Here is a 22,515-nt window from a genome sequence, read left to right as displayed (position 1 = left end):
CATTTGTGTGAGATAATTAACCGCAATTCTGATGTTAATTGCAAGGAGAGGAGGAGAATTCCCAAAGTTGCTCCAAGTCCTTCCAGCTGTGACTGGGGAGCGAACACGGTGACATCAGCCAGGATAAGCAGGCTCAGAGTCTGCAGAGATAGTCCCAAAACATTCCCAGGTGCTCTGGAATCAGATGGAGTTGTGGATTCCAAACAGAGCCTGGGCTGAGGTGCCTCTGGAGAGAACATGGCATGAGCATTCCTGAATTTCACCCTTTTCCACGGGAACACAGTCAGTGGCCCCAGGATGGGTAACCCAGGCGGTGCCCAACCTTTGGGAGGTTCATCCCAACCTCTGGAAGAGGCTTTGGAGGTTGCTCCAAGCCTGCAAAGCAGCACGAAGGAAGCAGCAAGCCAGGAGCTGGGAAAGGAGACCAGGAACAGCCAGCTTTCCCACAAAAACCAGGATGAAGCCGTGGGACTGTGGTGTCCAGGATCAGATCAGAACCTCCATCTTCCGGAGAGGAGCCCCTCTGCCAGGAGCTGAGTGACCAGACATGCACGGCTTTTCCAGCTCTGCTCTTCCAAACCTGCTGAGGAATGCCAAGAGCTCCTCACAGCCCAGCCCTGTTCCGACATCCTCGGCACGGTGGGAATGAGTGCAGAAACTCCAAGGAGAGTTCCCGGCTAGGAGGACTTCTGGCCACCACCCAGGTCTGCGTGCAGCCACCAGCCATGGGCCATCAGGAGCAGCTGGAGCCGGAGTTTCCTGAGGTTTTCCAAACTTGCCAGAGCTGAATCAGAGCTCTGAACCTCTGAGGCTGGGCTGGATGAGGCTTGGAGCAACCTGGATTAGTGGAAGGTATCCCTGACCACGGCAGGGGGTGGAATGAGGTGAGCTCTAAGGTCCCTAAAACCATCCAGATTCTCCCCAAGTACACCATGAGCTGCCAAGTACCCCAAAAATCCATCCAGGAAGATTCCAGCAGGAGAAACCCCTTCCAAGAGCCCTTCAAAGTCCCCAAAGGCTCCGACCTCATGTGCAGCAAACCTACAGCGGGATCCCTGTGGATTTGCTCGGGAACAGGAGGGAAGATGATGCTCAAGCAGGAATAACGTGTGCGAACACTGTCTTCCTGGGAGGATCAGGACAGGGAGGAGAGGAGGGAACGGACGGGAAGGGCAGCAGGAGCTGCACACTGGGGTTATAAGGAGAGAGCAGAAGAGCACCAGAATAATTGAATTTTCCATCCAGCTGTACAGGACAAGGAAAGAAGCAAGACCCTATTTCCATGGCTTCCCCCTGCGCCCAGAGCAGACGTGGGAGGTGCCTGGACACACCTGAGCTGTAGCTGTCTGTCGAGGACTGCGAGATGGAGCGCGACAGCGACCGGCGGCCGATCTTGGTCGGGCGCTTGTTGAACTCCTGCTTTTGGTCAGCAAACTGGATCTGTGGAGAGAAATCAGGGATTTTCTGTGAAAAACCCAGCAGATCAATCCCAAGAACCCAAAGCCTTGAGCAGACACTGGCACCACCTCAGTCATGGCCCAGAGCACAATTCCTGTTATTTAATGGGGACTGGATATGGTAAATTGCCCATTTCATTTAATTTCAGTCCTTCCAGCCAAGGTTAGAGATGTCACTCCAGGCTGTTGAATTTTGGGAGCACGGATGGCTGGAGAACACAAGTTTTAGTACACAACAGAACGACACCGGATCAGGAGCACCCATGGGAAGGGAAAATCCTCACCAAACTCAAGTTACAGCCAGGGCTGTGCCAGGATTAACGCCCTGATCCCGGCGGGACGGGGGCTTTGCACACACACCAGGGTTTAATTCCTCCTCTAAGAAGCTGCTGGCCTGAAATAACTTCCCTTTTTTTGTCCTTTTTCTTCCCCTAATTTAGAACAAATCCCTCCACGGCTGAGCAGCTCCATCACAGGAGGAGGTTATTGGCGTGAAGTGGCGCTGGAGACACACAGGGATTCTAACAAAAGGGGAATAATTTGGGTAAAATTCACATTTTCCTTTCCCACATCACCTCTTCAAGGACATCGAGCACAACTTTTCACACAACGCTGTGATCTTGGTAATTCAGAGGTCCCTGAACCCTCACACATCCAAACCCAAGTAAACGACAAAGCAAAAGAAGTCCTGAACCGACGCAAGCAGAATTAGAACCAGACTTAAATAAACCCTTTAAGGTTTAAACCCCTGAAACACCGCCACAAGCTGGGTTCAGCTTTAGCTCGGACAGCCAGGAGGTGGAAAGAAGCACCAGCAAAGGGGAATTTGGGAAGGGGCCAGGTCAAGACTCGGATCTGCTTTTGGCTTGCGTCGGCAATGTCCTTTGGCTTTAATCCTTTAGGGAACAGAGAGAGTGGGCAAAAAGGGAATTTCACAGGCGCCCAGAATGGTTTGGGTTGGAAGGGACCTAAAGGATCATCCAGTTCCAACCCCTGCCACAGCACACCTTCCCCTGTGCCAGGCTGCTCCAAGCCCTGTCAAACCCACAAGAGCTGCGTTCCAGCCGGGCTGGGAAGACGGGAACGTTCCAGATGGGATGGGAAGAGAGATTTGGCTCGGTCAGCTCCCACCAAAACACCTCTGAAGGCAACAGCTCCAAGGAGAAGCAGTGGAGCCCTGGAGAGCTGCAGTTCCTTGGATGTAGGAGCCCAAGCTGCTCTGAAGTGACACAAGAGCTGCTGCTTTGGACTTCCAGCAGGAACAAACGATTCCCGCTGGAAAACCTCACCTGCAGGGGCACAAGGGGTTAATGCAGGTGAGGTTTCACCTTTGCATTCCAAACGAGCCACTGCTCATCTGACCTGGGGTTTCCATCACAAAAAGCCACCTTGAGCTACTCCTTCGTGCAAAAAGGGTCTCCTTATCCAAGGTTTTCCTGGAAAACTTCCCCGTGCCGACCCCACCAACTCCTCCAGACAGAAGAACGACCCCGGAGCAAAGTCTGCCTCGAGTCTTCATCGCTCCCAAGAGAAAATTAAGGGAAGCTCTCCAGAGAGTGGGATTCTCTCCAACCGAGGAGCTCCAGGAATAATTGATTGGGTGGAAACAGCGAGGAGAGGAGGAAGAAGAGAGAGGTAACAGAAACAATCGCTCTTTTGAGTAGAAAAGCCATTATTATGGTCCGGAAGATGCCCTCACCTGGGCCTTCATGCCCGTTGACTCCCCGTTGACGTTGTATTTCTTCTTGTTGGGCATGGTGGCCTCGCGGGCTGCCCCGGGCGCGGCTCCCTCGGGAGCAGGGAATGCCCCATTTATACCCTCCAGCCCATCCCCGTCCCGCTGATCCTGCCCGCTCCGGTTTCACCGCAGGCGGAGGCAGCCAGGGCGGGAGCGAAGGGAACCAGTTGGATTTTCAGACTCTTTTTATTTTTTTTTAGTTTTTGTTTTTTTTGGCAGAGCCCAGGACTTAATGAGGCGTCCCGACAAACAATTCCTGCCTGTGTTTAGTGTGGAATTACAGCGTTCCCTGACCTGTGGAGCTCCGCGGCAGTTTTGAACGTGGCCCGGCTGGTGTGTGCATAACAATGCCTCATTTATGTAACCAGAACATTTCCCTGCTCGCTATAATTAACTCGCTAATTAAGCTCCTTTAACTCGGGCCCTCCCCTCCCCGCTCTCTCTCTTTCCCCCCAATGTCAGATGATTGCGTTAACGGAGCCTCGTTAGAAGGAAATTAACTAATGAGCAACTAAAACAACGGGGGCGTTTGTTGGATGGCAAAGTGGTTTTTAATTATTATTATTTTAATTATCCCGCTCTTCGCTGCGTCCCCCATGGCAACCAGGGCAGAGTTTGTGCTTGGAAGGGTCCAGACTCCAACACCCATCCCTGTGTTCCAATCCTTTGGGAATGATGGAATCGTGGAATGGTTTGGGTTGGAAGGGACCTTAAATCCCACCCGGTTCCACCCCACATCTCCCACCATCCCAGGTTGCTCCAACCTTGGACAATTCCAGGGATGGAGCACCACAGCTTCTCTGGGCAGGACGTTGAGGGGTTTTCATGGGAATCATCTCAGGTAGTAAATTATCAGGGATAAAACTCCTTGGGTGACAACGCCAGCTGCCAACTGAGAATTAAAATTATCGTCCGGCACGGCGTCTGCTCGTTCCACAGCCTTTTAGGTGGGATGAGATGATCCAAGGAAGAAAAAAATGGGAAAAACGAGGGTGGTGAGGCACTGGCAGAGGTTGGTGGGGCTTTGAGGTCTCCTCCAACCCAACCCATCCCGTGGTTCCATTCCGTGACCCCAAGGAAAAGGGATCTGGGAAGCAGCAGGGCACCGCTGATGGTCCTCAGCGCCAATTCTGACTGAACATGGAACAAAAAGCTCCCCCAGCTCTGATTCTTTCTGTACACCGGATTTACACCAGATTTACACCAGATTTACCCCGAGTCAGATCTGATCCTGCTCCTCAACAGTTGTCCCAAGGATGGAAAACGCTTCCAGGGAAAATTCCTTCCCCAGAATGTTCCCCCCATGGCATTTCCATCTCCAGGGGAGAGTTCAAGGAAGCCGCTCAAAGAGCAAAAACTCCTAAAACTCCTGAGCTATATGAATGCAGCTCCTGGAGGAACGGATGGGGGAAAAAAGGAGGGAAAATCCCACAGGATTCCTGAGTTGTACAATGACTGAAAAATGGAAATATGAATTATTTCCAGTGTGGAAATATCTCAGGGAATAAGAACCTGGGATCAGCACTGTTTGTCTCACTTGACCCTGCAGCCTAAGTTGTGTTTTCCGGGTAAAGTTTTCATTTTCCACATGATCCATGAACCTTCTCCTGCAAAATCCCAAGGGACACATGACTTCAGCTCAGTGTGAGTCAACCCCAAGCCTTTGAAGGGGGTAAAAAACTCATTTTATGGTAACACCAACGCACAAACTCCTTTTCCAGCAGGTTTTCACACCAAGTCACTTAAATCCAAAAACAGCCCCTTTTTTTTCCCCCTCAATGAAGGCTGAGTCCAACACATGAAAATTAAGAAGCAATATTCAATAAAAATGCTCAAAATGAAAACTTTTGTTTCATCTCCACCCCAGAGCTCAGGAATCTTCTGTAATTTCTGTGTCAGTCTGGGCCAGTCAAATAAAACCAGAGAGAGCTGCACTCAACCCCAGTAAATTGTTTTGTTCTGAGTGTCTTTAATTGATTCTTGGCCGTGGATATTTATTTTTTTTAGGGAACAAAGGGAGAAAACAAGAGTTTTCTGAGGGATTAAGCAGCACAAGCTCTTCAGCATCGCTGGAGCTTCCAAACCCACCTGCCAAGAACTCGGGAATTTGAATTTCTGCACGGAATGAGTTAAAATCCATCATTTTATGGGTGGAACAGCAGGACAAGGCGGTGGCCTTGAAGAACTGCCACTGCTCGGTGACAAAGTTCCTGGGAAGTCTTTTCCCAGTGGAAAAACATCTCATCCATGGATGATGCAGAGAGATAAAATCAATTTACTTTTTTTTTTAATAAAGGAGGGTGAAGATGGGTGAGAAATGATTTTTTTGTGCTGTGACATGGGAGGGACCAAGGTGATTGTCCTGATGTGCCACTCCAAACCTCATCCCTGTTCCTGAAGGAAAAGTTGTTTTCCAGCAGTGCTGGAGCTTCCAGGGTGGATCCTTCACCTCCTGCTCCTGGTGACACCTGAGAGTGCTGGGGACACCGGTGTCACCAGCAGCCTGGCTCCCAACCCTCTCCATGCTGGGAATGAGCTCCAGCCCTCAGCCTCACCTCTCCTCACCCACCTCCCGAGCCCGGATCGCGTCATTCCTGGAGAGGGCTCGTCTCAGCCCGCTCATTCCGGAGTTCCGCACCCCCTAAATCCACGCGGGATCCCCCCGAGCCGAACATTTCAGCGAAGCTCAAAGTGCTCAGACTCATCACACAGAGCCCGGCTCCAGGACTCACACACGGGTTTAACCCTGGAGTGGAAGCACGCAGGGAACGTGGGGTTGGAGCTGCTTTGAGCCAGGGGGTTTGAGAAAGGGTGGGAAGGAGGAGTCGCCCACCTGGGCCAAAGCGCTTTTCCATGGCGCTGGGGATTCCAACCACTGATTCGTGAAGGGATCGCCCTGATCCCTCAGGTTTGGCTTTTCCGTGTTCCACATTCTGTGCTGCTCCAGCGTGTGGGGCTGAGCTTCGTGTGAGGGGATGGTGAGGCCTGAGCCCTTTCCACGGAAAACGATCCCAAATCTGGGAGCTGGGCCTGCCCTGGCCCAGGCTGAGGCCGCTGCCTCCTGTCCCGGGGCTCATTCCCTGGAGCAGATCCCGATCCCCGCTGGCTCCTGGCAGGAGCTGGGCAGAGCCAGAAGGACATTCCCGATCCCTGCCCTGATCCCAGCAGAGCTGCCCTGGCCCCAGCCCGGGGCACATCCCGCTCTTCCCGGGCTCTCCCAAACGTGGCTGAATTCTCCTGAATTCTCCAGGTGATGCCTCAAGGTTTAGCTTTTGTATTTTTCACATTCTGTGCTGCTTTAGCGTGTGGGGCTGGGTTCATATTATGGGATGGCGAGCTCTCTGCACAGAGCAGGGAGACAAAACAATTCCTGCTCCAGCTGGGACCAAGGACCAATGAGCCAAAGCTCAGCCAGGAGCACAAACAGCGTGGGCTGCAGAGAGACAAACAAGCAGGGTGGGAGTGCCTGGGCCAAAGCTGGAACGGGACAATGAACTGCAAGGGGCAAATGGAGCAGAGCTGAGCCAAGGGAGAGACCCCGGGAGCGCTCGTGCATTTTGGGACCATTTTGGGCCATCTTGGGGTCATTTTGGGACCATTCTGGTTCATTTTGGTTCATTTTGCATTCATTTTGGTCCATCTTGGGTTCATTTTGGGACCATTCTGGTTCATTTTGGTTCATTTTGCATTCATTTTGGTCCATCTTGGGTTCATTTTGGGACCATTCTGGTTCATTCTGGTTCATGTTGTGTTCATTTTGGGACCATTTGGGTTCCTCTTGGCTGCAGCCCTGGCTGGGCTCTTGTGCTGCCCAAGGTGGATCCATGGGGGAGATCCTTGGAATAAATCCCCAATTTGTTCTGTAACTCTGCCCAGCCTCTGCTCCAGCTCAGCCTTGACCAGGCATCAACCCCAGTGCTGGATCAAGGAATGGTGGAATCTGGTTGGGAAGGGATCTCAAAGCCCCTCCAGTGCCACCTCTGCCAATGCAGGGACACCTCCCAGTGTCCCGGGGGACTCCAATGTCCAGCCTGGCCTTGGACACTTCCAGGGATCCAGGACTTCTGACAGAGAATCCCTTGGAACTGGTGGGAGCAGGGAGGAGAAATCCTTCAAAGGAGAAAACAGCAAACCCCTAACGCAGGCACTTCCAGTGGGGACAAGGGGAAGGACAAGGAAGAGGGACATCTCCTCCCTCAGCAGTGCAATGGGTCCCCTGAGCCACCCCCAGCTCACAATCCCACAAAAGGCAGGAAAAAGAGGCAATTGGCAATTCCACATCGCCCCAACTCGCAATGAACAGCCCTGGGTGTTTTGCAATTTGAAAATGTGGGATCTCAGCAGCCAGAGCCGGAAAATCCCTGCGGAGTCACCGCCTGCCAGGACACCCCATCCCGAGCCACATCCCTGGGATCCCACAGCTCCTCCCACAGCCACTCACAGAGTCCTTCCCTGACTGCTGAGGGTGCTCAGGAGGCCCAGCTGGGATTCCGGGGAAAATTCCTGCATGGAAAAGGCTGCCCAGGGAGGCTTGGAGTCCCCACCCCTGGGGGATTTCAAAGCCCTGTGGATGTGGCACTTGGGGACACGGGGCAGTGGTGGCCTTGGCAGTGCTGGGAATGCCTGCACTCCATGGGCTCAGAGGGATTTCCCAGCCTCAGGGATTCTGTGATTCCATCAGAGTCCCAAAATATGGGAGAACCCACATTTTAAGCTGCTTTCCCAAGAAGCAATCCAAAGGAATCATTATTTATTATTATTATTATTATTAATATTATTGTTGTTGTTGTTGTTGTTGTTGTTGTTGATGTTGCTGTTATTCACTACTCATACCATTCTCCAATATTTGGTTAATATAATAAGAGGTGGACGTAAAAACAGGGACTCAGCAAGAACATTAAGACCTAAAAGACTCTTTGAAATAATGACCTTAAAGATAATGAGCAATTTAGAGCTCGGGCTAATTATTGCTCGAGATGTGGCTGTTCCCTCCCACGCTGACCCGAGGAGCCACATAAAATGCAAATGAGGCGAGTTAAAGTCCTGATTAAAAACGTCGCTGCAGGACATGACCCTTTGGAGCCCTTTGGAGATGGATTTGATGCCACAGCAGCTTTAAACCATCCATGAAATCATAAAACCGCGCTGGAAAAGGGAATTATTAAAGCAATAGGAATGAAAAAAAGTCAATTTAAATAAAGTTTTTGTCATCTGACCCCGATGCCAGAAGCAAGGAATCCATAATGGAAAAATTGGAGAAGCCACAGGGAGAGGTTTTGTTTTTAAGGAAAACTCCACATCTTTACAAAGAAAAATCCACATTTGAGACTATAAATGAAGCTGTGAACGATGTAAAGTTTGTCACTGACAACCCTGAAATGCAAAATTCCTTCCCGGTTGTTGATAAAAGTATGTTCAATTTGGGGGAAGGCTGAAAGATCTGTGCTGCAAAAAAATGAGTGAGAGGCAGAATAAACTGGAATTTTACAATAAAATCCATAAAATTAAGAAAAGGGATAGCAGGGAACATAAAGCTGGATATAGGGGGGAATAATGATGTCTGAATCCAATGCATGGACAATATTTGTAAATAAAATCGAATTCCTTTGCAGGAGCACCAGAATTCCCACTTTTTATCACATTGATCCAAGTATTTGCAGAAGAACTACCAGGAAGGACAACTTCAAATGCAGAAACTGGAGATGTGAGCAGAAATACAAGAAGAAATAACAAATATTGGTCCATTTTTGGGCCACAGGACACTGACAAACCCCGGGGGACGCACAGAGCCAATCCCAGACAGGGAATTCTGCCTTCCAAGCCCTGCCGGTTTTTTGGAGCTATGTGATTTTATTTTCAGCTGCTTTGGGAATTCTTTCCACTGGAGAAGGAGGGAAAAGCAGATTTAATATTTGGGATCCATTCTAAACTGTTTAAGCACTCAAATGAATCACAGAATCAGAATTTCTAGGTTGGAAGAGACCTTTAAGATCGACTCCAACCCATGTTCAAACACCTCAACGAGATCATGGCACCCAGTGCCACATCCAGGCTTTTTCTAAACACATCCAGGGATGGTGACTCCACCACCTCCCCGGGCAGATGATTCCAGTGTTTGCCCACTCTTTCTGTGAAAAACTTCCTCCTCGATTCCAGCCTGGGTCTCCCTTGGCACAGCTGGAGACCGCGTCCTCTCGTTCTGTCTGTGGTTGCCCGGGGAAAGAGAGCGACCCCAGCTGAGCACAGCCCCCCTTCAGGAGCTGCAGAGAGTGACAAGGTCACCCCTGAGTCTCCTTTTCTCCAGGCTGAGCACCCCCAGCTCCCTCGGCCGTTCCTCACACGGCTCGTGTTCCCAGCCCCTCTCCAGCCTCGCTGCTCTCCTGTGGACACGCTCGAGCCTGTCCACGTCCCTCCTGAACTGAGGGGCCAGAGCTGGGCACAGCACTCGAGGTGTGGCCTCACCAGGAAGAGTGCCCTCCCTGCTCCTGCTGGCCACACCATTCCTGATCCTGGCCAGGATGCCACTGGCCTTCCTGGCCACCCGGGCACGCTGCTGGCTCGTGCTCAGCCGGCTGCCACCAGCACCCCCGGGTCCCTTTCCACCTGAGCACTGTCCAGCCACCCCGTCCCCAGGCTGTGACGCTGCAGGGGTTATTGTGGCCAAAGTGCAGGACTGGGCACTTGGAGTTCCTGAACTCCATCCCACTGGATGCTGCCCGTCCATCCAACCGCTCCACGTCCCTCTGCAGAGCCCCCCGTCCCTCTGACAGATGGACACGCTCCCAGCTTGGTGTCACCTGCAAATTCACTAACGACAGACTCGAAACCCTCATCCACGTCATCAATAAAAACATTGAACACAACTGGCCCCAGCACTGAGCCCCGAGGGACACCACTGGGGACTGTCCCCAGCTGGATGCAGCACTGCTCACCAGGACACCACTGGGGACTGTCCCCAGCTGGATGCAGCACCGCTCACCAGGACACCACTGGGGACTGTCCCCAGCTGGATGCAGCACCGCTCACCAGCACTCTGGGCCCGGCCATGCAGCCAGTTCCTAACCCAGCACAGAGAGCTCCTGTCCCAGCCACGGGCTGCCAGCTCCTCAGTGTGCTGTGGGACACAGTGTCAGTGCTGCTGTCCCAGCCACGGGCTGCCAGCTCCTCAGTGTGCTGTGGGACACAGTGTCAGTGCTGCTGTCCCAGCTCCTCAGTGTGCTGTGGGACACAGTGTCAGTGCTGCTGTCCCAGCCAGGGGCTGCCAGCTCCTCAGTGTGCTGTGGGACACAGTGTCAGTGCTGCTGTCCCAGCTCCTCAGTGTGCTGTGGGACACAGTGTCAGTGCTGCTGTCCCAGCCAGGGGCTGCCAGCCTCTCCAGGAGTGTGCTGTGGGACACAGTGTCAAAGGCCCTGCTGAAATCCAAATAAACAACATCTGCAGCCTTCCCTGCATCCACTAGGCGGGTCACCTGGTCAGAAAAGGTGCCAGGTTGGTTAAACATGACCTACCCCTCCTAAACCCATGCTGGTTTGGGGAGGAGTGCTTGATGCCCTGGAGGGCGTCTGGGAGCTTCCGAGGTTTTATTCCGACAGCAGAATGTAAATTTCTGGTAAAAATGAAGCCGCAAAGGTGGATCTGAGATGAAATTCCAAATCTCCTGGAACACGCTGTGGGTTCTCCCACTCCTCCTCCCCACCAGTCCCAAATTCCTATAAAAAATGGTCGTGAACACAACGGATTTGAGATGACCAGGGCAATTCATTCATGCAAACGATGCTCATTAATCTCCCACCTTAACGAGCCTCATTCCAGCTAAACGCTGGAAACAAATATCCTGAAGTTCTCACCGGGAATTCAGCTGGGTAAAGGCAGCAGGTCAGTAACTCACCATCCACTCGGGCAGCTGGAAGGCACCGCCGCTGTCCCACATCTCCCACGGCGAATCCCTCCACGCTCACATCTGGGAATGCACTGGGATGCACTGGGATGCACTGGGATGCACTGGGAATGCACTGGGATGCTCTGGGATGCTCTGGGATGCACTGGGATGCACTGGGATGCACTGAGATGCTCTGGGATGCTCTGGGAATGCTCTGAGATGCACTGGGATGCACTGGAATGCACTGGGATGCTCTGGGATGCTCTGGGAATGCTCTGGGATGCTCTGGGATGCTCTGGGAATGCTCTGGGATGCTCTGGGATGCTCTGGGATGCACTGGGATGCACCAGCCCAGCCCCACAGCTCACAGGGCCCTCAGGGACAGATGTCCCCCAGAGGTCCCCTCAGGGCAGCGATGGGTTCCTCGTTCCTGCTCCCAATCCCAAAGGATTTGGAAGGGCTCGGATCCAGCCCGTTTCCCACCGACCCCGGCTCTGCTCAGCGCTTGAGTCGGTAACAACCTGGCTGTGGCGTGGAGGATGCGTGCATCCATCACCCGCTGACCATCCCAGCCCGGCGTCCCCAGAATTCCAGTGTCCCCGGCGATGTCCCGCAGGCACGCCGGGATTTACACCCGGAGCCTTCCAGCACTGAGGATTTCACTCGGCACCACCAAAATTCCTGCAGCCTCAACCCAAAGAGAGCAGGGATGCCTGGAATCCTGACCGGAGCTCAGCTCCAGCTCCACCGGTTGGGAATGAGCGCCACATTCCAAGGGGGATTCCTCTAAAGGATGGATGTGGTCCGGGATGAGCTCCACATTCCAAGGGGGATTCTTCTAAAGGACCGATCCAGTTCAGGATGAGCTCCACATTCCAAGGGGAATTCCTCTAAAGGATGGATTCAGTTCGGGATGAGCTCCACATTCCAAGGGGAATTCTTCTAAAGGATGGATTCAGTTCAGGATGAGCTCCACATTCCAAGAGGAATTCTTCTAAAGGATCGATCCAGTTCAGGATGAGCTCCACATTCCAAGGGGAATTCTTCTAAAGGATCGATCTGGTCTGGAATGAGCTCCACATTCCAAGGGGAATTCTTCTAAAGGACCGATCCAGTTCAGGATGAGCTCCACCTTCCAAGAGGAATTTTTCTAAAGGATCAATCCGGTCCGGAATGAGCTCCACATTCCAAGGGGAATTCTTCTAAAGGATCAATCCGGTCTGGAATGAGATCCACATTCCAAGAGGAATTCTTCTAAAGGACTGATCCGGTTCAGGATGAGCTCCGCATTCCAAGGGGAATTCTTCTAAAGGATCGATCCAGTCCGGAATGAGCTCCACATTCCAAGGGGAATTCTTCTAAAGGATGGATTCAGTTCGGGATGAGCTCCACATTCCAAGGGGAATTTTTCTAAAGGATCAATCCAGTTCAGGATGAGCTCCACATTCCAAGAGGAATTCTTCTAAAGGATCGATCCGGTCCGGGATGAGCTCCACATTCCAAGAGGAATTCTTCTAAAGGATGGATCCGGTCCGGAATGAGCTCCACATTCCACGGTGAACGCTTTTAAAGGATAAGCACAGGGACACGGAGCCGCTGGAAGGGCTGCAGCTCCCTCTGCTGAGCAGACAGGACAGGAAGGAACATTTGGAAAGGGATCTCCGGCAAAATTCCACATCCAGACCCGGATACAAACGCAATCCTGCCCCTCTGTGGGATGAAGGCTCGAGTTGAGGTTTCAGCTTAACTGAAATTCACTCAAAATTCCACATTTCCCTGGGAAAGCTTTCTGAGCCCTCTCTGGATTGTTGGCAGTGCCAGGGTGAAGGTGGGGCAGGGAGCATTTCCCCTTTTTTTCTCCTTTGGAATTCCCGTTCTCTGCTGGGAATGTCTGGGAGTTTGTTATATTGGGGGTGGTATTTTCCCACTGCTGGCAGTTCCCTCTTCCAGACGGGAAGAAGCTTCTGGTCACTGCTGCCTTGGGACCGTCCCATTCCCATCTCCAAGAACACCAAGTTTAACTTGTGCCAGGAAAAAGGAAATGTGGGATTTGCCCAGCACGGATATTCCCAGGGAGCCAAAGGGTTCCCAAAGCTCTCGCTGTCCTTGCACACTGGGCATTCTTTCCTCCGTGGAAAACATGGAATCATTGAGGTTGGAAAAGCCTTTGGAGACCATAGAGTCCAACCCAGCACTGCCAAGGCCACCACTGACCCTGTCCCGATGTGCCACATCCAGGTGGCTTTGAAATTCCTGCAGGGATGGGGACTCAGCCCCACCCCGGGCAGCTGAGCCAGGGATGGACAACCCTTTCCAGGAAGGAATTTTCCCAATATCCAACCTAAACCTTCCCTGGAACTTCTCCGGTGTCCTTTCCATGGGCTCAGTCCTTCAGGAACTGCTCCCTTTATCCATGGGCTCAGTCCTTCAGGAACTGCTCTAGCCTGGATCCTTTTATCCATGTGCTCAGTCCTTCAGGAACTGCTCCCTTTATCCATGGGCTCAGTCCCTCAGGAACTGCTCCCTTTATCCATGGGCTCAGTCCTTCAGGAACTGCTCCCTTTATCCATGGGCTCAGTCCTTCAGGAACTGCTCCCTTTCCATGGGCTCAGTCCTTCAGGAACTGCTCCCTTTATCCATGGGCTCAGTCCTTCAGGAACTGCTCCTTTTCCATGTGCTCAGTCCTTCAGGATCTGCTCCAGCCTGGATCCCTTTATCCATGGGCTCAGTCCTTCAGGCACTGCTCCAGCCTGGTGTCCCTGTGGGGTCACAAATCCCACCAGGAATCTGTTCCAGCCTGGGCTCCTCTCTCCACGGATCCACAGCTCCTGCCAGGCCCCTGCTCCAGCAGGGCCTTCCCATGGGACACAGCCTCCTCGGGCATCCCGTGCTCCGGTGTGGGCTCCTCCCGGGGCTGCAGGGGGATCTCTGCTCCTCATGGACCTCCCTGGGCTGCTGGGGAGGGCTCAGCTGCCTGTCCACGGGCTGGGAATCTGGGAATCTCAGCTCCAGCACCTGGAGCAGCTCCTGCCCTCCTTCACCCCTGGGGAGCTGCTCCTCTCACATCCTTCTCATCCTCTCTCCCACTGGTGTCCCACCTCCAGGGTCTCGTTTTTCCCTCCTGAATTTACCCCAGAGGTGCTCCCACCATCCCTGATGGATCCAGCCCCAGCCAGTGGTGGGTCCAACGTGGAGTTTCTGGAAGCTTCTCACAGAAGCCACCCCTGTCCCCTGTCCCCGTCCCCATCTCTGCGTCCAGTGCCGGGCGCCCCAGGACAGGAGAGGAGCCTGGAGCAAGCCCAGGGCAGGACCACGGTGGTGGCCAAGGGAGGGGAGCATCCCTGGAGAAGCTGGGAACGCTCAGCCTGGAGCGAGGACCTCCAACACCTGAGGAGAGGGGAGGACAAAGCCAGGATCTCCTCAGTGGTGACCCAGAGCCAGCAGGGACAAACAGGGACACAAGAAATTCCCGGTTTTCCTGGGAGGGTGACACTGCTCAGGCACAGGGACACCCCGTGGAGGCTCCATCCAACACCTGATGGAATCCGGGCCTGGCCAGCCTGCCCCAGGTGGCCCTGCTGGACTTGATCCCCTGAGACCTTCCTGGGAAGTTTGATCCAATAAAACATTCCAATGCAATAAACCCCAGGTTGTTTCCATTTTCCGCCGCAAACCTTTCCAGTTTGGGATAATCTCTCAGAAAAGGAATTTCAGCACAAGTGGCGTGCTCCCATCGCTTCCCATCTGGGCCCTACAACCTTATTTTAGGAAAAAAAACAAACTAAAAAATGTGGATGATGAGCATTAAAGCTCCTCTGGAGTTTTAGATGAGATGCAGCTTTAGGTCAGAATGAGGAAATCAGGATTTTCCTCCTTGCCTACCATGATCCCTGAAAACACCGGAACAAAACCTCCCTGATGCTCCCCAACCTTTAACTCCCTGTGGATGGTGATTTCCAACTCCCTGACTCAAACCAAGGTTTATTATCCAAAAATTCACGAAATACCAGCAGGGATCTGCTCGGAAAAGCTGCTCCAAGTCCCGGCTCCGGGAAGAGGGAGAACAATTAGGAGAAGTTTTTCTACCCTGCTTTGATTAATAAATCACTTAGAGTTGAATTTCAGAGCAAAGAACAATCCAAAACCTCAGTAAATATAAAACTCCCAGTATCCAGAGGCTGAACGGGATTAAAGCCCTGACAGGAGAACAGGAATTAGGAATTCCTGCCCGAATGCTCAAAAGAACAAGGATTGCTATCCCTGCTGAAAGCCGGACAGAAGGATGGATCACAGCCGGGCTGCTGGAGGAAGGAGGGGATGGGATGAATTCCAGCCCAGAGGCTGCAAGAGCTCCACGCAGGCACGAGGGGGAGCGAGAGCCTGCGGAAAATCCCAGCGTTGGCATGGATGGAGGAACACGGCGGAAACCAGAGAGGCTGTGAGGAGCAGAGAGAGAGCCTGCGGGAAAATCCCAGCGTTGGCATGGATGGAGGAACACGGCGGAAACCAGAGAGGCTGTGAGGAGCAGAGAGAGAGCCTGCGGAAAATCCCAGCGTTGGCATGGATGGAGGAACACGGCGGAAACCAGAGAGGCTGCGAGGAGCAGAGAGAGAGCCTGCGGGAAAATCCCAGCGTTGGCATGGATGGAGGAACACGGCGGAAACCAGAGAGGCTGCGAGGAGCAACCAGGATCAGGAGCGAGAGCCTGCGGGACAATCCCAACCTTGGAATGGATGGAGGAACAGAAACCAGAGAGGCTGTGAGGAGCAGAGAGAGAGCCTGCGGGAAAATCCCAGCGTTGGCATGGATGGAGGGAAATGGCAGAAACCAGAGAGGCTGTGAGGAGTATCCATGATTGGGAGCAAGAGCCTGCAGGAAAATCCCAACGTTGGCATGGATGGAGGAACACGGCGGAAACCAGAGAGGCTGTGAGGAGCAGCCACGGGAGAGAGAGCCTGCGGGAAAATCCCAGCGTTGGCATGGATGGAGGGAAACCAGAGAGGCTGTGAGGAGCAGCCAGGATCAGGAATGAGAGCCTGCAGAACAATCCCAACCTTTTCAAGGATGGAGGAAACAGCAGAAACCAGAGAGGCTGTGAGGAGCAGCCAGGATCAGGAGCGAGAGCCTGCAGGAAAATCCCAACCTTTTCAAGGATGGAGGAAACAGCAGAAACCAGAGAGGCTGTGAGGAGCAGAGAGAGAGCCTGCGGGAAAATCCCAGCGTTGGCATGGATGGAGGAACACGGTGGAAACCAGAGAGGCTGTGAGGAGCAGCCACGGGAGCGAGAGCCTGCGGGACAATCCCAATGTTTGCATGGATGGAGGGAAACCAGAGAGGCTGTGAGGAGCAACCAGGATCAGGAGTGAGAGCCTGCAGAACAATCCCAACCTTGGCATGGATGGAGGGAAATGGCAGAAACCAGAGAGGCTGTGAGGAGCAACCAGGATCAGGAGTGAGAGCCTGCGGGAAAATCCCAACCTTTTCAAGGATGGAGGGAAACGGCAGAAACCAGAGAGGCTGTGAGGAGCAGCCACAAGAGTGAGAGCCTGCAGGAAATTCCCAACTTTTTCAAGGATGGAGGGAAACCAGAGAGGCTGTGAGGAGCAGCCATGGGAGCGAGAGCCTGCAGGAAATTCCCAACCTTTTCAAGGATGGAGGAAACAGCAGAAACCAGAGAGGCTGTGAGGAGCAGCCAGGATCGGGAGCAAGAGCCTGCAGGACAATCCAAACCTTTTCAAGGATGGAGGGAAACCAGAGAGGCTTTGAGGAGAATCCATGATCGGGCATTTGTAGGGATTTCTTCCACCCGCAAATGCCATGGGCTGCTGGGGAATGGAAGATTGGGAAGGGATTCAGAGCTTATCCATGGCTGTCACTGTTTGGTGTCCTGGTGCTCCCGAGCTGCACGTCCCCACCAAGGGTTCCAGCCACAGCTCACCTGGGAGCTCTCCAGCTCTCCCCTTCCCTTGGAATTCCAGAAAATCCAGCACTGGCGAGGCCCCATCTCAAATCCTGGAGCCTTCACAAGACCTGGAGGGGCTGGAGCGTGTCCAGGGCAGGGAATGGAGCCAGGGCTGGAGCACCAGGAGAAGGGTCTGGAGAACTTTGGAGAGAGCCATGGAATTGGATCACTGAGACAAAAACCAGATATGGAAGTTTGGAAGACAGCTGGGAGCTTTCTTCAGGCTTTGATGTGTGGTGGGAAGAGGAAGAGAAGTAAAAAATGAAATTCAATTATAAATCAAGACTTTTGGGTTAAGTGTCCCTGGCTGAGGAGGAGGAGGAGGTTGTGGCCAGAAATGGTGAATTCCACGTTTGGAAACAACAATGGACACACAGAGCTCACCGAGTGTGGCTGAGCAGCCTGGCCTGGCGGGAGGTGGAATTTCTGCTGGAAGGTGGAATTTCTGCTGGAAGCCCACGGAATCCTGGGATGGTTCGAGTGGGAAGGGACCTCAAAGCCCACCCAGTGCCACCCCTGCCACGGCAAGGACGGGGTTTGGAAGCTGGAAGGTGTCACCAGGAGCTGGAATGGGACAGGCTTGAAGGTCCCCTCCCACCCAAACCATTCCATGGCTCCACAGCTCTCATCCCAGGGAACCTCTGCGAAACCCAAGAGCTGATGGGAAAACCCTGCCCTGCTCCACCACCGACCCGGATTCGGGTGTTTGGGATGGAAAACCCTCCCTGAGACCCCGTGCTCGGAGCTATCCCATCAATTCCCAGTTCCTGATTCCAGGTGTCACTGCGGGAAACCAAAGCTCTCCCCGAGCAGCTCGGTGACACCGGGGACTGTCCCCACAGCCAGAGGGCAGGGGGTGGCTCCAGCTCCCAGTTAAATGGAAATGGAGTTAATGAGCGGAGCTGTAATCAGCGGAGCTTGATGGAGCCCCTGGATCAGGGAATGACAGCCCAGCGCTCCCTGAGCTGCCTCTTTCCCATGGGAATGAAGTTATGGGGTCTCTAAGGGGGGGAAAAACCCTCCAAATCCCAGATTGAGGGCTGGGCACACAAACCCAGCTTTGCCCTCGGGTTTGTCACCATTCAGGAAGGCCGGAGCAGAGCAGATCCAAGGGAAGGATCAGAGCGGCTGGAAAAGGAGAAGAAACCCCTTCTCTCATTAATACTGCTCATGAATTTGCACAAAGCCAGGCCTTCTTAAGCCAGGTTTAATTCCAGTGCGTGCTGGATAAAAACAAACCCTCCCAAAATTCCAAGGGTTCATCTCCAGTTTATTCCAAGGGTTCATCTCCAGTTTATTCCAAGGGTTCATCTCCAGTTTATTCCAAGGGTTCATCTCCAGTTTATTCCAAGGGTTCAGCCCCTGCGCATCCAGGAGTTCTCAGAGCACTTTTCCCAGGAAAATCCTGGAAAAATTCCTCACAGATTCCACCCCAGCTCCTTCCCCAACCCTTCAAGGAGTTCCCAAATCCCTCAGAGATTTCCAGGGATGCTGCCAGCTGAGGGATGTGAGGTTTTCCTTTCCCAAGGTCAAAGCTCCAAACTGGAACAAGCTCAACCCTTTTTATCCTCAGTGAGTCCCCGTTCTGTCATCCCCTGGCTTATTTTGGGTTTTAACCCCCAAATTTCAAAAGTTTCACCCCTGACATGGAGTCCATGATCCCAGACTGCTCCAGCCTGGCCTGGGGCACTGCAGGGATGCAGGGGCAGCCCCAGCTGCTCTGGCAATTCCAGCCCAGCCAGGAATTCCTCATGGCCAAGATCCCATCCGTGGCTGCCCTCTGGCACTGGCAGCCATTCCCTGTGTGCTGTCCCTGCAGGCCTTGTCCCCAGTCCCTCTGCAGCGACCCTGGAGCCCCTGCAGGCCCTGCAATGTGCTGGAAGCTCTCCCTGGAGCCTTCCCTTCTCCAGGGGAACATTCCCAGCTCTCCCAGCCTGACATTGGATCCATCTCCTCTCCAAGACATTCCTGGACCCAGGGCCTTCACTTGGAATCTCGGGAATCCATGAAGGGTCTCCCTTCCCTTCTCCTCTCTTTTCCATCCCCATTTTCCATCAAAATCCCTCAGGATGGATTCTGAGTGTCCCAAATCCCAGAATCCCAGAGCAGTTTGGGTGGGAAGGGACCTCAAAGCTCATTCCAGGGACACCTCCCCTGTCCCAGGGTGCTCCAGTCCTTCCTTGGACACTGCAGGGATGCAGGGGCAGCCCCAGCTGCTCTGGCAATTCCAGCCCAGGCAGGAATTCCTCATGGCCAAGATCCCATCCACGGCTGCCCTCTGGCACTGGCAGCCATTCCCTGGCTCCTGTCCCTGCAGGCCTTGTAATCAGGACTGCTCTGAAATGTCTCCACTGTTTTAAAGTTTCTTTTTGTATCTTAAACCAATTTACATCAGGATTGGATCCTTCCCATTCCTTGTGACTTACACAAATCCCTGTTTTTAAGATCCAAACCACTTGGTGCTTGCAGAAATGACAAATAATTCAATTTATCTGCCCCTTCCTGTGCTGAGGCAAAGCTCAAACCCCACCTAGGCTGGCGTTTTTTACACTGGGAATGTCTTTCTGCCTTTAAGGACAAAATATTCCAGCCTGGGAATCAGCCCTGGGAATGAATAATGGAATTTTACAGATCCTCATGACTTTCCCCTGCACCAAGAGGAAAAGGACGGAGCAGGGATAAAAAAATATGAAATATAAACTTGGTAATTAATTTGGAATTATTGAGGGGGAATAAAACACAGCACAGAGAGGGAGGGGAGGATTTACTGGAAATGCCGTGTTGTCCCCAGGTTAATTCCTGAGCGGAATGGAGTCTGACAAGCACAATTAAGAGCCGTTAATTTGGGGTTTAATCACTCAGCACCCAGAGGCTGCGCCAGACCCCGGAGCTGGGAGAGCCCAGAAGGTTCCAGGGAGCACGGAGAGCCATGGAAAGCTGGGCCCTGCTGTGAAGGTTCATTTTCCAGAGCTCCAAGGGATGCCCGAAGTCAGGAATGGTGCACCTGCTTTCCTCCTCTCCCCATCCCAAGTGCTGGCACTGAGCCCTGGTGATGCCCAAATCCGCCCAAAACGGAGTTTCCTTGACTGTCTCAAAACAGCATTCTGGGGGAAAGTGAATTATTTGAATATTCAGGTTTATTGTCAAACAGCTAGATTGCTCTGGAAGACAAATCTGCCCCAGCTTTCACCCAGATTTGGAGGGATTTTCCATTTTAATCCCCAAATGCTTTGGGTGGGAAGGGACCAAAGCTCATCCCACTCCCCCCTGCCATGGGTGGGGAAATTCCCCCACCCCAGGGTGCTCCAAGCCCACTCCAGCCAGGCCCTGGGCACTTCCAGGGATGGCAAATCCACAATTCCCCCATCCCAGGGTGCTCCAAGCCCACTCCAGCCAGGCCCTGGGCACTTCCAGGGATGGCAAATCCACAATTCCCCCATCCCAGGGTGCTCCAAACCCATTCCAGCCTGGCCCTGGGCACTTCCAGGCATGGCAAATCCACAATTCCCCCATCCCAGGGTGCTCCAAGTTCATTCCAGCCATACCCTGGGCACTTCCAGGCATGGCAAATCCACAATTCCCCCATCCCAGGATGCTCCAAACCCACTCCAGCCTGGCCCTGGGCACTTCCAGGGATGGCAAATCCACAATTCCCCCACCCCAGGGTGCTCCAAACCCATTCCAGCCTGGCCTTGGGCACTTCCAGGCATGGAAAATCCACAATTCCCCCATCCCAGGGTGCTCCAAGGCCACTCCAGCCACACCCTGGGCACTTCCAGGCATGGAAAATCCACAATTCCCCCATCCCAGGCTGTTCCAAACCCATTCCAGCCTGGCCCTGGGCACTTCCAGGCATGGAAAATCCACAATTCCCCTCTCCTTTTTGAGCCAGCTGCGTTGGTCTGGGAAAGGAACCCTGCAGCACATTCCCATAAATTTACAGGGATTTATAGGGATTTTCCATCCCATTTCCTCGTTCCCTTTCCCACCTGGGGCAGCAAAGCCTGGGATTTGCTCCCATTCCGACCCCCTCTCCTGCTGAGTTGGGAAAACACGGAGCAACCCACAGTGATTTTAAGCGAAGCCAGGCAGAGACAAACCGAAACTCGAGGATAAAGGACAAATTCCTCGGAATTATCCCTGGAATTATCCAGGAGCCATCCCGGAGGGATTAATAAACGCAGCCCGATAAACCCAAAAGGAATGAGAGAGGCAGGTGAATCAATTAAGGCTTCTCCGTGCGTATTAAAAGATCAAGGAGGACGTTAAAATCCGTGAGAGAGCCCGAAAATGAGACTAATGAGGGATTACTAACGAGCCTCCCTCTGGAAGCTCTGACAGCTCCAAGGAAAAGCTGAGCTCTTCCCTCCCACGCCCGGGAACGGGATCCAGGGGGGTGACAGGAGCGTGGAACACGTGAAACTGGCTCTTCATGGACTGAGGATGCCAAAGGAGGCGCCGGATCCTGGGAATTCTGTTGGAATGATGTCGGAATTCCTTGGGGCAGAAGGCGTCCCCGGCTTCGGAGCAGGGATTGCAGGGATAAACACCAACGACTCCGCGCCCGGAGTTCCCGGCAGTACTCGGTGTCCTTCTCCAGCTGTCCCAGATCCCGTGGTCCCGCTCCAATCTGCTTCCCTCCCATCTGCTCCGCTCACCCCTCCCCGCTTTGTGCGGCAATAACCAGGGAAGGACATGGCTCTGGAAACCAAGCAGGGGCTCCACGTTCAGCTCTCCACCAAAAAACCACTGCTCAGAGCCAAATTCAGCACTTCTGCACTGCAACACGCTGAGCTTGCCATCACTGCCTTGGATTTGTGGAAAAGATGCTAAAATCGACATTTTTGGGCAGATTTTGGGATGCAAACAGCCCCAAGTGCTGATGCCAGCACCTCAGACACCTCCAGGGGAAATTCCCAGCTCCTCCAGTCTGCCCAGTGAAGAATTTTTGGGTGCTCCCAATCTGATTCAGCCAAAATGAACTGAAATCGTTACTCGCTGACCAGGCAGGTCCCAGCAGGGGCAGAAGGAGCCTCGAGATCCCTGAGGAGTTCTGGGAGACAACGCCAGCCCCCGCTGGAATGTGCAGGGGTTATAAAAAGCAGGGGTTGGGAACGGCACGTATGAACACGGATAATTAACACGCATTAATTAACACAGCATTAGTCACATTCTGCTGGAGAAGGGGCTGACAGAGGGAATATCATGGAAAAATCCATCCCAGCTGCTGTTTTATCTGGGAATCCTCTGGGGTCTTGGCTTTAAAAGGAAAAGGGTTTTCTGGACTGGGATCTTGTCTCTACAAATAAAAGGATTTTCTGGACTCGCACGTGGCCCAAGCCTGCTTTATTTGCAGCTTTTTGGAAGTCAGGGATTTGTCATCCATTAAATGGTGACTCAGGAGCAGCACAATAATTCAAAGGCTCTGCTGGGGATAAACGGGGATGGGAGGGATTCGGAATGGCTGGGTGGGAAGGGA

At 53.1% G+C, this 22,515-nt stretch overlaps 1 protein-coding gene across 3 annotated transcripts in view; it reads right to left on the bottom strand.

The window, feature by feature from the left end:
- AHCYL2 (adenosylhomocysteinase like 2) overlaps nucleotides 1-22,515 on the bottom strand; it is a 74,060-nt gene that overhangs the window by 25,938 nt on the left and 25,607 nt on the right. The window contains exons 1-2 of one of the 3 annotated variants that reach the window (XM_038154196.1): nucleotides 11,084-11,140; nucleotides 1,332-1,440 (exon numbers count right to left, since the gene is read on the bottom strand). In XM_038154196.1, coding sequence (XP_038010124.1) covers nucleotides 1,332-1,440; nucleotides 11,084-11,125 — 151 coding nt within the window. In that variant the 5' untranslated portion in view covers nucleotides 11,126-11,140. Of the gene's footprint in view, nucleotides 1-1,331; nucleotides 1,441-3,156; nucleotides 3,313-11,083; nucleotides 11,141-22,515 lie in introns of those variants that run through there. The other 2 variants (XM_038154195.1, XM_038154194.1) reach the window with 2 other exon arrangements.

The sequence above is a fragment of the Motacilla alba genome, chromosome 1A, assembly GCF_015832195.1.
Source record: "Motacilla alba alba isolate MOTALB_02 chromosome 1A, Motacilla_alba_V1.0_pri, whole genome shotgun sequence".
Classification (NCBI taxonomy): Eukaryota; Metazoa; Chordata; class Aves; order Passeriformes; family Motacillidae; genus Motacilla; species Motacilla alba.
The sequence above is the reverse complement of the archived record's forward strand: the minus strand, read 5'-3'. Positions and strand labels throughout refer to the sequence as shown.